This window comes from Clytia hemisphaerica, unplaced genomic scaffold (assembly GCF_902728285.1).
Source record: "Clytia hemisphaerica strain Z4C2 unplaced genomic scaffold, Clytia hemisphaerica genome assembly, whole genome shotgun sequence".
Classification (NCBI taxonomy): Eukaryota; Metazoa; Cnidaria; class Hydrozoa; order Leptothecata; family Clytiidae; genus Clytia; species Clytia hemisphaerica.
Window position 1 is genome coordinate 2555569 of NW_027104146.1, and position 16452 is coordinate 2572020.

The 16452-nt window shown below is 35.8% G+C and overlaps 1 protein-coding gene and 1 long non-coding RNA gene across 2 annotated transcripts; one reads left to right on the top strand and one right to left on the bottom strand.

The window, feature by feature from the left end:
- Positions 1-152: 152 nt before the first annotated feature.
- Positions 153-4245, top strand: LOC136813975 (uncharacterized). The gene is made up of 4 exons (XM_067070489.1): positions 153-171; positions 1721-1987; positions 2331-2540; positions 3736-4245. Exons 1-4 carry the CDS (start codon positions 153-155, stop codon positions 3969-3971), a joined length of 732 nt encoding a protein of 243 aa, XP_066926590.1. The 3' UTR covers positions 3972-4245.
- Positions 4246-15700: 11455 nt separating this feature from the next.
- Positions 15701-16452, bottom strand: LOC136813810 (uncharacterized). Its single transcript, XR_010847558.1, has 3 exons — positions 16412-16452; positions 15970-16122; positions 15701-15792 (listed from the first exon to the last, which is right to left on the bottom strand). It is a non-coding gene; the product is annotated as an uncharacterized lncRNA (long non-coding RNA).

Sequence of the window (16452 nt, forward strand, 5' to 3'; positions counted from 1 at the left end):
CTATAATTTTAGAACTTTGTGAGGTGAGGTATTTTTTGCTTTTTCTAAAATTATGAGCTTTGATTCCCAGGCTAACTTTAGTCACGTCACGCAGTAACGTTCTTTTTCTCCTTAGCGGTGAAAGCGCCCTAGTTTCAAAAAAATTTTTAACGATGTACTCGTTTCCCAAAGGTTAAAACGAATTGTATAATTCATAGAAGAAGGAATCAAATGGAGATGCTTACATACAGGGTGTCCGGAAAAAAAGTTTCGAGTCGTACCACTTCTAAAGAAAATTCTTGTGTGTTTCACTAAATTTACAATGTTTATCAAAGTTTCTCTCTGTGTCTTATTGATTATCACGAGACATCTTTTATAAATAACTTTTACAAATAAAAAAACAATTCTTAATAGCTTTAACGCACTTTAACGTCGTGAAAATTGTAAACAAAGTTAATTATTCTTTATCACAATGACTGTTGTAAAAACAATTATTGTGTTGGTATATACTTTCTTACATTTCGTTAAACACATGCAACAACCTTCTACTCAGAATCATGTTCGAACTCGATACTTTTTTTCCGGACACCCTGTATATAAGAGCGTCCTACCGGTCATCAAAAAGATGAAAAGAAAGTGACAGAATGCAATGAATTTTAAAATGTGTAACGTCGGCTGGACTAAATATAATTGGACAGTGAAAATTAGCGAAGCTAAGCTTATTAGTGTGGTCGTGTTACAAAGGTACAGGCTGTTTGTAGGAAAAAAATAATATATTGCTGAAACTTTCTCCAGACCTTCTCTATAGTATGCTTATGCCTCAGGAAAAAATCCCCTAAAATCCCACTGGTGGAACATCCCTTTTTTGGGCAATTTCTTTTTTCCCCAGGCAAAACCCTAAGGTCCAAAAATTTTTGAAAATGAAAATTTCAAACTCTTTTTGAGACAACATCATGTATACCATTCGAAAGCTCTCAAAAAACTATATAGAAAACTTTGAGACGGGTATAGCCGATTTCATTACCTAACTCGAGATAATTCACGCAGAAGATGCAATTTTTGGTCAATTTTAGACCAAAATGTGGCGAAAAGTGGAACTTGCGCATGAAATATCTCGAGTTAGGTAATGAAATCGGCCATACCCGTTTAAAAGTCTTCTGTATAGTTTTTTGAGAGCTTTCGAATGGTATACCTGATATTGTCTGAAAATGAGTTTGAAATTTTCAAAACATTTCGCCCTTAGGGTTTTGCCTGGGGAAAAAAGAAATTGCCCAAAAAGGGAATGTTCCACCAGTGGGATTCTAGGGGATTTCTTTCCTGAGGCATAAGCATCCTATAGAGAAGGTCTGGAGAAAGTTTCAGCTATATATTATTTTTTTCCTGTAAATTATGCTAAACGACCCCACTATAAATAGAGCTCGAAAAGCCTTGAAATGTTCTTAACGTGCTCTTAATATTTTTGCAATCGAAGCCTTATCTTCTTAGGTAAGGTGCTAATTGACTTTTCTACGAAAACGCGTTAAACACTGGATGCCCTAATGCCTTTTTAATCAACTAATTAAGATAGTTGTAGGGCGAAATGCCCCGTCTTTTAATCAGAAAGAATTGTAGATTTTTCCATATATGTTATGCGTTTATAGCTGGTAGAAATGATAAAAAAAGTGTTCACATACTTTTGAGGCAGACTGTCTAATATAATTTACTCACGATTCTCAAGCAACGTATTTATTTACCATTTCAGGGAATTGCGTCAAAGAACCTGGTTTTTGCGTTCAACCGAATGGTTGCGATCAAAACAGTGGTGTGATCAAAATGAATTCATTTGAAGGAAACACACAGCAGCGACAACAAGAATGTTTAAAGAAATGTCTCGCCCATCCAGGTGCCACTGGTTGTGAAGTGATTTGGCATCAAAGTAATCGAGGCTGTTACATCCACACACAATCTGTAGCAAGAGGAAATAATGCAGCAAGACATAGTTGCTGGGTTTTCTCAAAATGCAAGCAAGGTTAGAAGTTAGATAACTCTCCTCATGTCAGCAAAGGAAACACACGTTTTTCTATAGAACATCCAATATCTTTGAAGTCTTTAGATGTTCTTAACTTTTTGAGTTTGAAGCCTAAAATGTTCTTCAGATGTTCTTATTCTCACCTTTTTTGGTCATTTTCCTAAGAAATCTGGTATTTTAGAGCTCGCAAAGCTTTCAAAATTTTCTTACCGTGTTCTTAATATTTGGCGATCGAAGCCTTATGTTCTTATATAGTTTGTCCTTACAAAACAAAAACGTGTAAAGTTTTACTACGTTTATTGACCTTTTTTGATAAGCCTAATCTACGTTACTTCATCTTCAGCGCCGCTTTATCGATTTTGGAACCGCCGCCTTGGAGATCATTTTTACACAACGAACTACAATGAGATATGGAATGGGAAACGTGGTTCAGGATTTAAAGGAATACAATGTCGCGTCTTAAAACATCACCAAGATGGCACCATTCCACTGTATCGGTATTGGCGAAGATATTGGAGTGATCATTTTTATACGACAAATATCCGCGAAATCGGTAAGGATGTTTTAAACGGAAGCAAAGCTTTTCACAAGCTCTACAATTCCTATCTAATACACTTTACCGAGAAATGCCGTAATGCTAAATTGATCGTGTCTTTCAACAGTAGCGCTAAAAACACTTTTTTGATCACTTGCTACTGTTCTTATTCTATTCATTGTTTTCTTTCGTGGACACAATTCTTGGGCTGTCTAAACGCTGTAGTAACGCAATTTGTAATAACGCCACATTTTGTAATACACCTTGACGCACTTTGTAATACCTGACGCACTCTGTAATAAAAATTAACGCACTTTGCAATACAAAAAGCTGACTCACTTTGTAATAGCACCTGACGCATCCCCTGAGTATCAGAGGTTAAGTTTTCAAAGAATATATTAACCTCTGAAGACCAAAATAGAAATTTTATCGCGCATGTGTCAATCAAATCACTGTACAAAAAATCAAAGATGAAGAGCAAATATTACCATATTAATGTCTAGCATACTGTATCAGTATGCAGTTTACTATTTACGAATTCCCCAGAAACCTCCAAGTGTAATTGAAATGAGTTTCTTTCAAAAGAAATCTTTTACATGATCCCCAAATGTATAACAGTAACTTTTAATGTCACTTTAATTGAATCGAGATAATAGACAAACTTTATGTTATGATTCTATCTCTGACTCCTTTTAAAAAGCATTGATGATATTTTTTGATTGTGTTTTCAACGATGGGAATAAAAATATCAACTTTGAACAACTTCATCCAAGATCTTGGATGGTCGTCATGGTTACTTTTCTCTGCGTTGATTGCGCACTGAATAGAATCTGGATTGGTCGGCACAGCGTCGATATATGATTTCGACCTGTGCTTTTCATGGTACCTGAAAACAGCCGAAAAATAGCCATTTTTTGCCACAAGTAGAGACTTTGGACTGGTTTCTCCACCACAAATGCGATTAAAATTTTTTTTTTCAGCCAGTTTTTCACGCGTTTTGGCGAGTTTTAATTTTGCGAAAATGGCAAAATTCGTGAAATCGCGAAATTTAATCTCACGAAAGTTAATCCGGTTAAAGCATTTGTTACTACTGTCATCTGACACGAGATTTTATAAAACGTGGAATAAATTGTGTCAGTATATGCCATTTTCATTTAGCCTGCAATATGATTGAAGCTTACTACCTAAATATTGAACTCTTCTATTGACATAGGGACGGCAAGACGGGGACAGAGAGGAAGATACGGGTATGTGAGTGAGGGAATAACAGCTTACTGTTATCCTTCGTCTCGCCAAGGTTTGATTCCTTTGTATCGTTATTGGAAAGCATCCATCGTTGATCATTTTTACACCACCAACATTCGTGAGATTGGTACATCAGTTCGTGGAAAATATGGTCACCATGGTTACAAAAGTGAAGGAATTGTATGTTACGTTTTCCCGGCATAATAAATGTTTACGAAGGATTTGCCTCACATGAAGATTTGAAGAGAGAGATGTTTATAATTTTACCAATAAAATTAATTGCACCTACATATTCTCCTATGTATAGTCCGGGAGCCAAATCCTATATCTCCTTAAATAAGCACTTTGCTTAACCCAAGATTCTACAGGATAAACTATATATTTTTGGAATCCTCAACTATCCTAGTTTAAGAAATGGTCGGTCCCCACATCTTTCCATGTATGATTCAAGTTGCTATATCCCATGAATAAATGGCATTTTCACCCCCTGAAGCGTCAAGAATGAAACTAAATACAGTTGAGAAGAAATTTTTCTGGTGTATCGCATCAAATTTTATCATAACACAAAGTTTGTGCCTCATTAAAAGTTGTTTTGGGTGGTAGCAGTCTTGTAAAGTGTCAAAATTCAGTGAAAATACCCAAATTTTCCCTATTTTGCCCCAGGTAAACCCCCAAAAATAATTTTTCGCAAAAGTCTTTTGCCAATCATGATCACCGATGTATCTTGAAACTTTTGGCAAAGTTTCAAAGCAATTGGTCAATTTATTCATGAGATATAGCAAATTAAATCATACATGGAAAGAAGATATTTTCCTTAACAAGTCCTTACAATGGGTAAAAACTGAAAAATTGACCAGGAGTTAGCTTTGGGGACCGACCATTTCTTAAACTAGGAGGATAGTTGAGGATTCCAAAAATGTATAGTTTACCCTGTAGAATCTTGGGTTAAGCAAAATGCCATTTTTCAGGTTTGGCTCCCGGATTAAATGCACATTTTAGCAGTCCTAATTTTATACCAAGTTTTTGTAATTTTTTGTTAAGCAAGAAGTTTTTGTAATTTTTTGTTAAGTACATAATAAATGTTTACGAAGGATTTCCCCCACATGAAGATTTGAAGAGATGTTTATTTATAATTTTACCATTAAAAATAATTGCACCCACATATTCTCCTATGTAATACACATTTTAGCAGTCATAATTTTATACCAAGTTTTTGTAATTTTTTGTTGAGCAAGAAGTTTTTGTAATTTTTTGTTAAGTACATAATAAATGTTTACGAAGGATTTCCCCCACATGAAGATTTGAAGAGATGTTTATTTATAATTTTACTAACAAAAATAATTGTACCTATTATTCCTATGTAATGCACATTTTAGCAGTCATAATTTTATACCAAGTTTTTGTAATTTTTTGTTAAGCACATTTGAATCAGAACAAGACGACTCTTCAGAGTCGAAAATTTCGCATAGTGTTCGATTATTCATAGATGAAATAATCATATCAAACGACCGGGGAGCAGGGGAGATTTTACTACCGACACCCCCTGCATTAATCCTTCCATAAAATACACTAAAATGCCGTTAGATCGAGTAACTTGCATCAGTGGAGGTAGCCTGGAGATCCATGCTATGATTTCTTATTCTATGACAAAATTTATAGCATGGGAGTTTGAATTTCCCAGATCCTAATAACGGTTAAAAACGTAGCCAATCAAATTTTGTTATTCTTTTACTGGTCACACTTTCTTAGAGAAAGCGCAAGTTCCAAAATTTGGTTTTTATTTTAGTAAGTGAGGACAGCGCTAAATTCGAATTTCCCACTGTAAATTTTTTGAGGCAGAAATCTGCCTCACAGGCCATATATACCCGTGCTGTATACATCAGATTATAAAAAGACAGGACTGTTCTCCTGTCTACAGTCGAGGCTAACATACATAGCCCTCAAATGAATGACCTGGCTGGTCATTACCGTAACTTGGTCTAATGTCGACACCCCTCGTCTAATCCTGGCACCCCTCCTCTAATTCCGACACCCTTTTCATCACCTGAAATTTATAGAAAGGTTGAAACCGTTTTTCTTTGCTTAGTAGTCAGAGAGGAATAATCCTTTTTCAGTCAGTGATTCAAGCTTTCATATCATTCTTTTCTCTAAAGAAGGGTGTCGGAATTAGACGAAAGATGTCGATATTAGACCAACTTACGGTAAAATACAAAGTTAAATCCAAGCAAAAGTGGTAGAGTAGAGCTGCGAGCGGAGCTGCTGCCTGCATAGTTCATTTGTTTTGAATTTTTGCCGCTTTGATTGATCAGTCATTTGATGGCTATGCAAGTTTCCCTCCACTGATGCATACCCAACTTCACGGTATTTAGTAACTGATAATCTGTCTTACATAACTAAATCAACTATCAGTACCTATTTCTACCTGTAAAAAAGAAGATCATAGACCACCTGTGTGTCCTGCCCGTGTCCTGTCTGTATTGTTATGTTGTTGTAGTGGTGGTGATGTTCAAGAGCAACTCTTTAAGATTCCTATCACTATATTGGTCGGGATATTGGTGCATTTACTAAGTACACAAACATAAAATACTATGCTAAAATAAATATTAACATCTTTAAATACTCTAAAAAACCAACAAAAACATGATAAAAATACAAACAACCAATAGTAGGGGGAAACTTGTAAAATCACTCGATTTTTTTAGTCAAAGCACTTGTTATACATTTTTGGAAAGCTAAGGGGTAGGGGAATCAAAATAACTTGGGTGCCAATTTTTTTTCGGACACTTTGGTGTGATTTTCGGACAAATACGACGGTCTCAGGCAAAAATCATAGGGTGAAAAATTAATGAAAATTTTAGCTTGAGAAAACGGAGACCTGTTGTATATCTTTGGAAAGCTCTCAAAACTAAGATTAGTGATATATTGCGAGTATAGGTGATTTCAGTACCTAACTCGAGATATTGAGCTTCCAAAAGCGCAAAAACTGGACAAAACAGCTGTTTCTGGCTGAACTGGGCTGAAAAACACTGTTTTTAAGGGTTAATATCTCGAGTTAGGTACAGAAATCACCTATGTTTGCAAAATATCAAATCTAGTTATTTTGAGGCAAGTGCGTTTGTGAGTATATCTGTATTTAACACAGGTTAAATCGCAGTTTAACTTTTATTTGATAAGCGCTACATTAATGGAATGGCTGGGTGGCCGACCTCCGCCAACTGAGTCTACTTTGCTAATAGACACGTGACGTCATGGTCATCGCAACTCCCTGTTCAAGTCGATGCTCTAACTGAAAGCTGACAGGATGAAATATTTTTTACCTCCCTCCCTCCCTCCCTGCAGTTAGCGAAAAGTCCAACTTTTCAATAGCGAAAAATGAATCTTTTCGATAGCGAATTTTAAAATTTCAAAGGTGCGGAAAGACGTTTTTCGATAGCGATTTATTCTTATTCTGTTTGCGAGACTTTCATGGTCTTGCAAATTCCGTATAAAAAAATCTTCAGACAATAGATGTTTTTTTAATAGGCAAGTGTCTGCCCCTATTTCAGGCCCACATTTTGCTTACCATTCTATTGTTCTTAACCCTTAGAAGCCGCTCTCTTTTTTGAAAAAGGCCAAAAATTTCATCATTTTTTTCTGGAAATTATTTCTTTCAAAGGCAATTTCTCGACCTGGACAAACGATTCAGGTATCAACTTTGGTATCGTTGGAAGGCTCTTTCTCTCAGCTACAAAAAATAGCAGATTTTTTTTCTCTGAATCTCAAGTGGTCAGGAGTTATGACCAAAAGACTGTGTATCGGTAAAATGGCCTTTTCAAAACGTATATATACGTATTCTGGCTTCTAAGGGTTATATCATATTTAGTTTTTGGTACCCAAAATCTTAACCTGCATATGCTTATAAACCTTATACTTATAGAAAAATTGTAGGAGAATTACGTTGTCATTGGACAGTCAGACTTTCTGTCATTAAAGTATGCTTTTCATTGTTATAATGATTATATATTTTTCTGGAATTAAAACAAGAGTATAATACGCCTATCAATTACTCAATGGGAGGGCATTTACTACCGTTGATAAGTTACCAAGGATTACACACTGTGGTACTTTATTATATCCATACGAAAGATTATTTATTTCAAGCATTGACTTTAAAAGGAAAACTATCTTCTGTGGGGTTATCGCAAGTTTATGAGTGAATCTTGTCGTCTAAGACTTGATAAGTGAAAGCTCTTTCAAAATTCAAATTACAGAGAAATGTCGTGGCTAAACAATCCTGACTTCCTACAAAGGGAGACTTCTGTACTTGAGAATCGACACCGCTTTGGTATGAAAGAGCTAGAGCGTGCCTGTGAAGGTTTCAAACCATCCGTCATATTTGTTGATAAACAAGAGCCGCAAAGATGCGGATAAATATTTCCTTTACAAATGTTAAAATAATAATTGATGTCCTCAAAAGATTTCAAAATGCTTTAAATCTCAGATAACATCAAGCAACACAAGTCCCTAAGAATTTCAAAATTCCATTTATGTTATTGCCAGTATTTACAGGATTATTCATAAGATGACTGTAGGTTCAAAGCTACGGATCACGGAATATATCCAAGCTGAACCCGACTGAGAACAACAATGCAGTAATCAAATTGGCTGGAACTTTAATTTTCGTTAGGTGGACTTTAAATGGATTTTAGTATTATACTAGCGGTCACCCGGCGTCGCACCGCCAAAGTAGAGTGTTGTTGAATACATCAAAAGACCTGATCATATAATTATTATTTTAAGCGCTGATTTCCAGAAATATTATATAGCCAAAAAGGGCTAATATTTAAAATGAAAGAATGACAAAAAGGAGAATATTTCACAGTAAGAAAACCAAAGAAAATTTTATATATTTTCAAAATGAGATGAAATATTTTGCATTATACTTTCATATATAAAATATTGTAAAAAATGTAAAAATTTAAAGTAACTTTTGGAGTTTTGTGAAATAATGTATGTGCTAAAAAGTAAAAATCTTTCAAAACAGGGAAAAAATTTCATATTATCCGACAGAATAATCTCATTTTTATATACAGTACAGGGAAACATTTCATAATCTGAAAGAATGTCGATAGGAAAAAATTCCCCTAACACAGAAGCCATTTTATGATTTCCAAAAGCATGCTGCAAGAGCAAAAAATGTCACATACTTGGAAACAATCAAAACTTCCAAAAAAATGTCAGAAAATAAAATAAATTGTCATGCAAGGAAATCACTTGAGTTTTCTTCATTTTTTAAATGCATGTGGAAGAAAATGTCAAGTTCACGACAAAAGTTTCCACGTACATACCGTCAACTGCTTTAACTTGGGACGATTGGTCGAAACATGGGACTGTTTGATATCTGGTCTGTATTTTCACTAACTTGTTAAATCTCTTTGACAACAAATTTGTTTTGATAACTCCACAAAGTTTATCAATCATACTTCCTTTCATAACATGTCACGATAACTTTCACTGATAGCGAAGATTGGAGAATTAGAGAATGCCCGCTGCCTAACCGCCTATCGCCCGATGGGATTAACAAATAACGCGTGTGTAACTTGCCGCATGAGTGACGTCAAATGCTTCATCGTTTTGCCATTTTTTAATACGCCGTTCATTAACTCAAATCAAATGACTTTGGAGGTTCGGTGAAATGGTGGCCAAATTGTTGTCCCATGTTTTGTCAGATAGTCCCAAGTTGGAGCAGTTGACGGTAAAAAAATCTCCAAATTCACGACAAAAGTTTCCACGTTTAAACACAAGTTGCAAAAGATTTCTAAATTCAAAACTAAAGTTTTCCACGTTTTAAAATGCACGCGGGGAAGAAAATCTCCAAGTTCAAGAAAAATTTTAATTGTACATGTGAGGTGATTTCAAATTATTTATATCCATATTCAATGCAGCAATAAACCTTTTAAGAAGTATAACATAACATTCTTCATATTGGGGCCGTGGTGTTCCAGATCCGGTTATCAGCTTTAAAATTTGAAATTTATAACCACAACGAGTTTTCACTAACTGTCACTATAGCAGTTACAGCAGTTAATTCATTGTTGTATATAAAAAAACCAAGCGAAATTCAATCATTAACCAGTCAATTTTGCTCCATGTTTAAATTTCTAGCTAAAATCAGTTCATCAACCATTCCCATTGTTGCATTGTCGGCATTGTCGAAATTGCATTCGTTAGGTGCAAACTTTTTTCATGCGCCATACCCATACTGCTGGAAGTAGTATGTAATTTTTCAGGTATAACATGGTCAGATTTATTCACAGTCACTTGTCTTCGTACGATTTATGTAAATATACAAACAAAATTGAGATTAGTTTGTTGTTGTGAAAGTTGATAAAATGTCCTGTTTTTTCCAAGACCAAGAGCATCTCTCATTCATTTTCCAGCTAGCTCATTCCAGCCAAACCAACAGAATGTAAACGAAACATCAAATCCAGAAAGGAATATTAATAAAAGTTCACTATCGACCATTCCTTGTGACAATCGTACAAAAATCATCATCCAATTCAACTCATCAAAGCATATAAACCAAGGCAAAGAAAAGTCAAAAGTTGTTTGTTGTCACCTATGGCTAAATCTTCATGATGCACCGGCCGACTAGCCTTGAAAATTAAAATCTAGCCTTGATAACTTTCGTGTCGATGGCGCACGGAATCAACTTTCGTGTACGATTACATCGAATCAAAACAATAACAAACCTCAAAAACGAAATCAATGTTTAGAAAAAGGGGTTACGCGCGCTCCAGAACGCTTAGGTACGTTTCTCCACTCTGTTTGCGTTGCAAATAATACTGTCGAACGTGCTAACCACACTGGCTCAACTTCAGTATCTTTGAAATCATTCGTAGGCCCAATTGTAAACTTAATGGCTTAAGAAAAATTATAGCATTTTGGGTTTTAGCCTCGTTTTGGCGAAAAACTCGTCCCCAGGCCCCAAAAATTAAAATTTTGAAAAAATGAAAAAAACACCCCAGGGATTTGCCCAAGGATCAAGTGTGCAAAATTTCAGCCAAATCGGACCATTTTTGAAGTCTCCAGCCTGCCCCTTAGCCTCGTTTTGGCGAAGAACTCGTCCCCAGGCCCCAAAAATCAAAATTTTGAAAAAAATGAAAAAAACACCCCCAGGTTTTGCCCAAGGATCACGTGTGCAAAATTTCAGCCAAATCGGACCATTTTTGAAGTCTCCAGCCTGCCCCAAAGTTTTGGTGACAGACACACACACACACACACACACAGACATTCTCAGATTCTAGCTCAACTGAAGTTGAGAACTGAGGTAGGCCAGGATAATCACGACGATCGGCGAAAAATTTAAGGCTAGTGAAAATACGTTATTTTATCGGTTGAAACTCACTAGCCTGTTTCATTTTTCGGCCGTTTTCGTGATTATGCCGATTTGCTACAATCCGTGCCATAATGTATTTGCACTTTTGGCTAATTTACAATTTTTCGAAAATTGAAGTTCGAGCGAGAATGTTAATTTCAGGCCGCCCTCAACTTGATTTCATCGATTATTTCGATCTGGGAGGGATTTATTGGTTTCTAGGCTATATTTCAAGCCCTACTGGACCATTTTTAAACTTTTGGATCCTCACATTCACAGTCTTAAGTCTAGCGTTAAAACTCATAGTTAAAACTCTACCCTTCGAACCTACTTTAGAGCACTTACAAATCGATTGTGGTTTCAAAACACCCCGGTGAATTTCCCTTTTGCGCCAAGTATTTTGTCCCTGATTGTAGTTAACCTCACAAATATTTAGAGTGTAGAGTCTTGAGAAGCACTATTGAAAGGTGAAAACAACAGCTTTTTAATTGAATATTATTTTTGCGGGAAATCTGTTAGGCAGACTAGAGTGCCTTTTCTCCCCCAGTTGAAAAAACTTTTATTTACCTGGTTTTTTATCCCTGGCCGAAAATTTACAACAGCCTCAGGATCTATAAAGTCCAAATTATCTGATGAAAAACACATTGACCAAAGGGAATGTAAAAAGAAATTCCAAAATACCAAAATTCTTAAAATTTAAAAAAATCCTGAAAATCGAGTATATTACACGGGCCCAGGCCAGGGGGTGGGGGTACCTTTTTTCACCTTCACGAGTGTCCCAGGTAAATACCGCAAAAACACATTTCAGTCCCATTCAAGGTCACTTTTTTTCAAAAGAGTGTTCCACGCCACGAACGAAGAGTCAATTTTTCGAACCTCTTGCTGAGAGAGCGGAGCACCCCTTTTACCAACCTCGTTCCCTGCGTATATATATGCTTTACTGATAGCGCCCTTTTATTTTACTTCCGCCTTTTAGTTTCGAATGTTTTTATTCGAAAATCTAATTCGAACGTTATAGATTCGAACGAAAATATTCGATTTTAGTGTTTGCATCTTTTGACAAAATAGAGAAGCATTTTTCGATCCCTGAAGCTTTGTTTCGCAGTGAGGGGTGTTGCAGATTTTTCAGAGATGTATTTGAAAGTTTCTAGATTGATAATTGAAAATGCAGATGATGTACAGCATTATTTCGATAGAGAAGAAACCACCCTTCATCATTGGATTAATCAGATTGAAAGCACTGAGTCTTTTTCTATGTTTTTGTTTCGATAGACATGGAAAAGAAAAGCAGAGGAAAGGAGCTCCATGATTGAAACGTATGCGTTGGTTGTAATAATGGTTAAAAAAGACATTATTTTTGAAACAGTAAAACACTGTGAATAATTTCTTGATTATCGTCAAGCCGTAATGATTGTTGAGATGCTTAAAAGTCAAGGACGTACCTTTGTCGCAAACGAGAGAATTGGGAGAGAACTTTTATAAATATCGCTCGTCATATGGTTTTTAAATACAAGACATTACATTCAGTTACATTTCCCTTATTATGTTATCAGAAATCTTGCATATTGGCAGACATTCAAGAATCTTAAATTTTTTGTATGCAGTGATGAAAAACTGTTTGGCTTCACACGGACAATACCAAAAGCTGAAAATATTTGGATCATGTCAAGTAGTTTTATAAATTTCTTAGTTCATCAGGTTTGATTTTAGTGTATTTTATGGAAGAACTCCAAATTAAAAGTTCATCTGAAAATATTTTTGTTGCGTTTTCCCCCTTTCCCTTTGTCTTTGACACCTCCCTCCTACTCCGAAAGTCATCTTTTCGACTGTTTTTGATTTGATTTTTCTCAGACAGGCCTGCCTTTTGTTGTTGAGTACTGTATGAAGATTTAACTTGAATATGAAACTCTTTACCTTGAAATTTTGTCTTCACAATTTATAAACCACAGTAATGTCTATGGTTAAAACCAAGAACCAACAAGCAAACTGTATCTTACTCTTATTAGGTTCTTAGTAGGGGGAGGGCTAATTGTTGGAGGGGTTGGAAATTTTAATTCTAAAAACACAAAAATAAGCTAAAATCAGTCTTTATAGAGCAAAAAAAGGAGCCTTCCTTCACTCTGTCAGCTGAAAATACCTGATAAGGTAAGATAGGAAGATCGGGGGTTGGAAGATTTTCGTTTTGGAGCAATCTCATGATTTAAAATATAAAGCACTGAGGATCCTTCACTTGCGATCGGAGTGATCTGAGGATTTAAAAATTGATACGAAAATTGATGTCATGTAGTCATACACGAAGTCTGAATTTTGAAAGTGGTTGAGCGATATATAGGAACTTAGTCGACTGCGCGCACATTATACCAAAGGAGACGCGCTGCGCGCGTAAAGAAGGGAGAAAGCTAGTCTACATATAGGCTACGTCATATCTTCCTTCGTTTCGAGCGTAAAACTCCTACTCTTCGGGCTATGAGCACTGCTCTTATTTTGAATATTAAAATTCTCCAGATAAATCGCATGCGCACTGAGGTTTTAATGAAACAATAGAGAGTTTCGAAACCTAAGCCAATCAGCTGTGATTCAAACATTCTTTTATTTAAAATCTCTATTGATAAACATCTTTTGTGAATGTTGTCTATTACGTTTAAACCTATTAATAAGCAATTCCCGGTGGGGGTCACTAGTGACCGCCTATAGCAGTGCCTATAGACCAAGAGTAAGGCCTAAAAGCCTGGATCTGTTTATTGTGTAGACTAGTCTACATAATTCTTGATATGCGTAAGTCAAGATGACGTCATATTTTTTAACGGAAGCACCCATAAAGCCGGTTTTTGACCTCTGTGTTTTTATTTTTAGTAACAGAGAGAGGTCAAATCCCGGCTTTTTTAGGGTGTTTCCGCTAGAAAAATGACTTACGCATATCAAGAATAACCCGTCAAAATTTTTGCACGAGGTTAAGCAATATCGTCTAGCAAGAAGCTATCTATTACGTACGGAATCTATTACGGGAGTTGTTAGACTGGATCCGAGGCGTTTTAGCCTGATTTCTAAAGCTTCACGACATAGAGAAAAAAGAGGTTAAGCGAAGGGCGATCTATTACGGGGGGGGGCATAAAAGACAGCTCTGCTTCAATAAAACCTAAGTGCGGATGCGATTTATCCGGAGAATTTCAATATTCAAAACAAGAGCAGTGCTCATAGCCCGAAGAGTAGGAGTTTTACGCTCGAAACGAAGGGAGATGTGACGTAGACTAGGAGAAAGTTGGATTGATTGTTTTTTTAGAGAATCATGGAAAGCTTCCGAGAAAATATGGCATTTAGTGGTTTCTAAATTTTTATTTTCATATGGAACAAGTGCTAAAGATAAACCTAAGACAATAATTAGTCTCTACAACAACAACAACAAAATTAAAAATAAACGTTTAAAAGGATAAAATTTAAACAGAGTAGCTTATAAGTATAGAGTCCAGCAGTCTCACTCACTCACCATCAACAATTAAGTTTGTTTACGTTCATTCGACTCTGTCTTTAGGTGAAATATTTTGTGCATAACACCAGTAAGTTGATGGGAAAAAAACATTGATCGTGCGAGTGTGAACTGTCTCAATATGTAGGGGAGGGGGTCCGGGGGGGGGGGTATTATCAGGTACCTAATAGCCGTCCCCCCGCTAATTAATTTTTCGAAAATTTTCCACCCAGGACATTCTTATTCCAACACCCCCGACCCCCGCCCCCCGCTTATTAAGTTTTGAGATTTTTTTCAATCCCCCTGCTTATTCCAACCCTGGCTATTAGGTACCTGAGAGTACTAGGTGAATGAGGAGTATGTGCAGACGGGACCTCCGAAAACGCGAACGAGACCTCCGAAAACGCGAACGGGACCTCCGAAAACCGATCCTTTATAGAGAGACTGATTTTTGCTGAAAAGGTGACCCTTAGGAGAGACTTTTTTACGATTTATTCTCTCGAAATCAAGAAAATTTCCTAAAAATCTTTAACTTTCCAACCCTTAGAGAGACTAATTTAAAACTTTCTGACTTTTTTTTACCCTTAGAGACTTTGAAAGGTGAAAAAACCTACCCTTACCATCCGCACATACACAGCACCCATATTTGCATAATTGGGCAAAAATGGGAGCTAAGAATGTGCGGACAATAAGGGTTGATTTATCACCTTCCAAAGTCTCTATAGGTAAGACACTTTTCAAAAATCAATAGTTTATTTTGACCCAAGTTTAACATTCGATACTCGAAACAAGCTAAAATCTGCTAAAAATAAGAAAAATTATAAAATCAAAATCTGTGAAAATAAACATAAGGTGATTTGAATTTCCTTTATTTTCGCTCCTGATGTGCACTAGTTCTTTTTTTCTTCTTACTACCACCTGCACATTGCTGACAAATCCAATTTTCTGGGGCTTCATTGCTGATAGAAACACATTGCCTAAAACATTAGATAATGTAGTTTAATTTACACCGCTTATTATCAAACATAGAATTACAAATTAAAAGTTATTTTCTTGACAAAATCATTGACAAAAGCTGCGTCATAATAATTGAACAAGTTAAACGTACCAATGAAACCATTTTCCACACTCTTCACACTCAACCATATTTGCAAACCATGCGCATTTGCAATGATAACATCTCCAAAAGTCATGCATGCTCTGGACTGAATATATTTAAAAAACAGTAAATAAAAAATATGCAATGAGTTGGAGGGATGTTTAGATGGTTGATTTATGACATTTCTGGAAACAAAACATAGATACATAGGCAAGCAATTCATTAAAATAGCTAATTTGAAAGGGGTCCATAGGTGTCTTTATCTTTTCGTTATATTCCAAACCTTTTGTTTTAAGCTTTTCCCAATTCTCTTTATCCAATCTGCTCTCCAAATGTTCGATGTTGTAGTTTATTATTTCATCTGGGATTTCTTGAATTTTGGGGCGCAAGCCAAATGGTCGGATGTTCAATAGGTGGTTAACTTTGTTGGGATCACCTAAGATAAATCATTTGGACAAAGATTAGTCTATAGATTTTTGTGTTTCTATTTATGTGAGACATACAGTTAAACAATAAGGGTAATAATAATAGTTTGTTGTAAAGGACTTTTTCTCTTCTTGTAAGCAAACTTTACTATCCTAGGCATGCTTTAATCCAGCGTTTGAGATTTCGGGTTCCAGCCATTTGGAATATAAAAGACTAAATTTTACTTTTCTTGGTGAACAAAAACACTTGTGTGATCATTTTGTTTTTCTTGATAATTACTTAAAATAAAAAATACTTACATATTGGTGTTCTTTGGATTGTATTGGTACTGTCACCGTCT

Coding starts and splice junctions, on each gene's coding strand:
- LOC136813975 (XM_067070489.1), top strand. Junction 1,988..2,330: donor TTTCTCAAAATGCAAGCAAG/GTTAGAAGTTAG, acceptor CTTCATCTTCAG/CGCCGCTTTATCGATTTTGG. Junction 2,541..3,735: donor GACAAATATCCGCGAAATCG/GTAAGGATGTTT, acceptor CTATTGACATAG/GGACGGCAAGACGGGGACAG.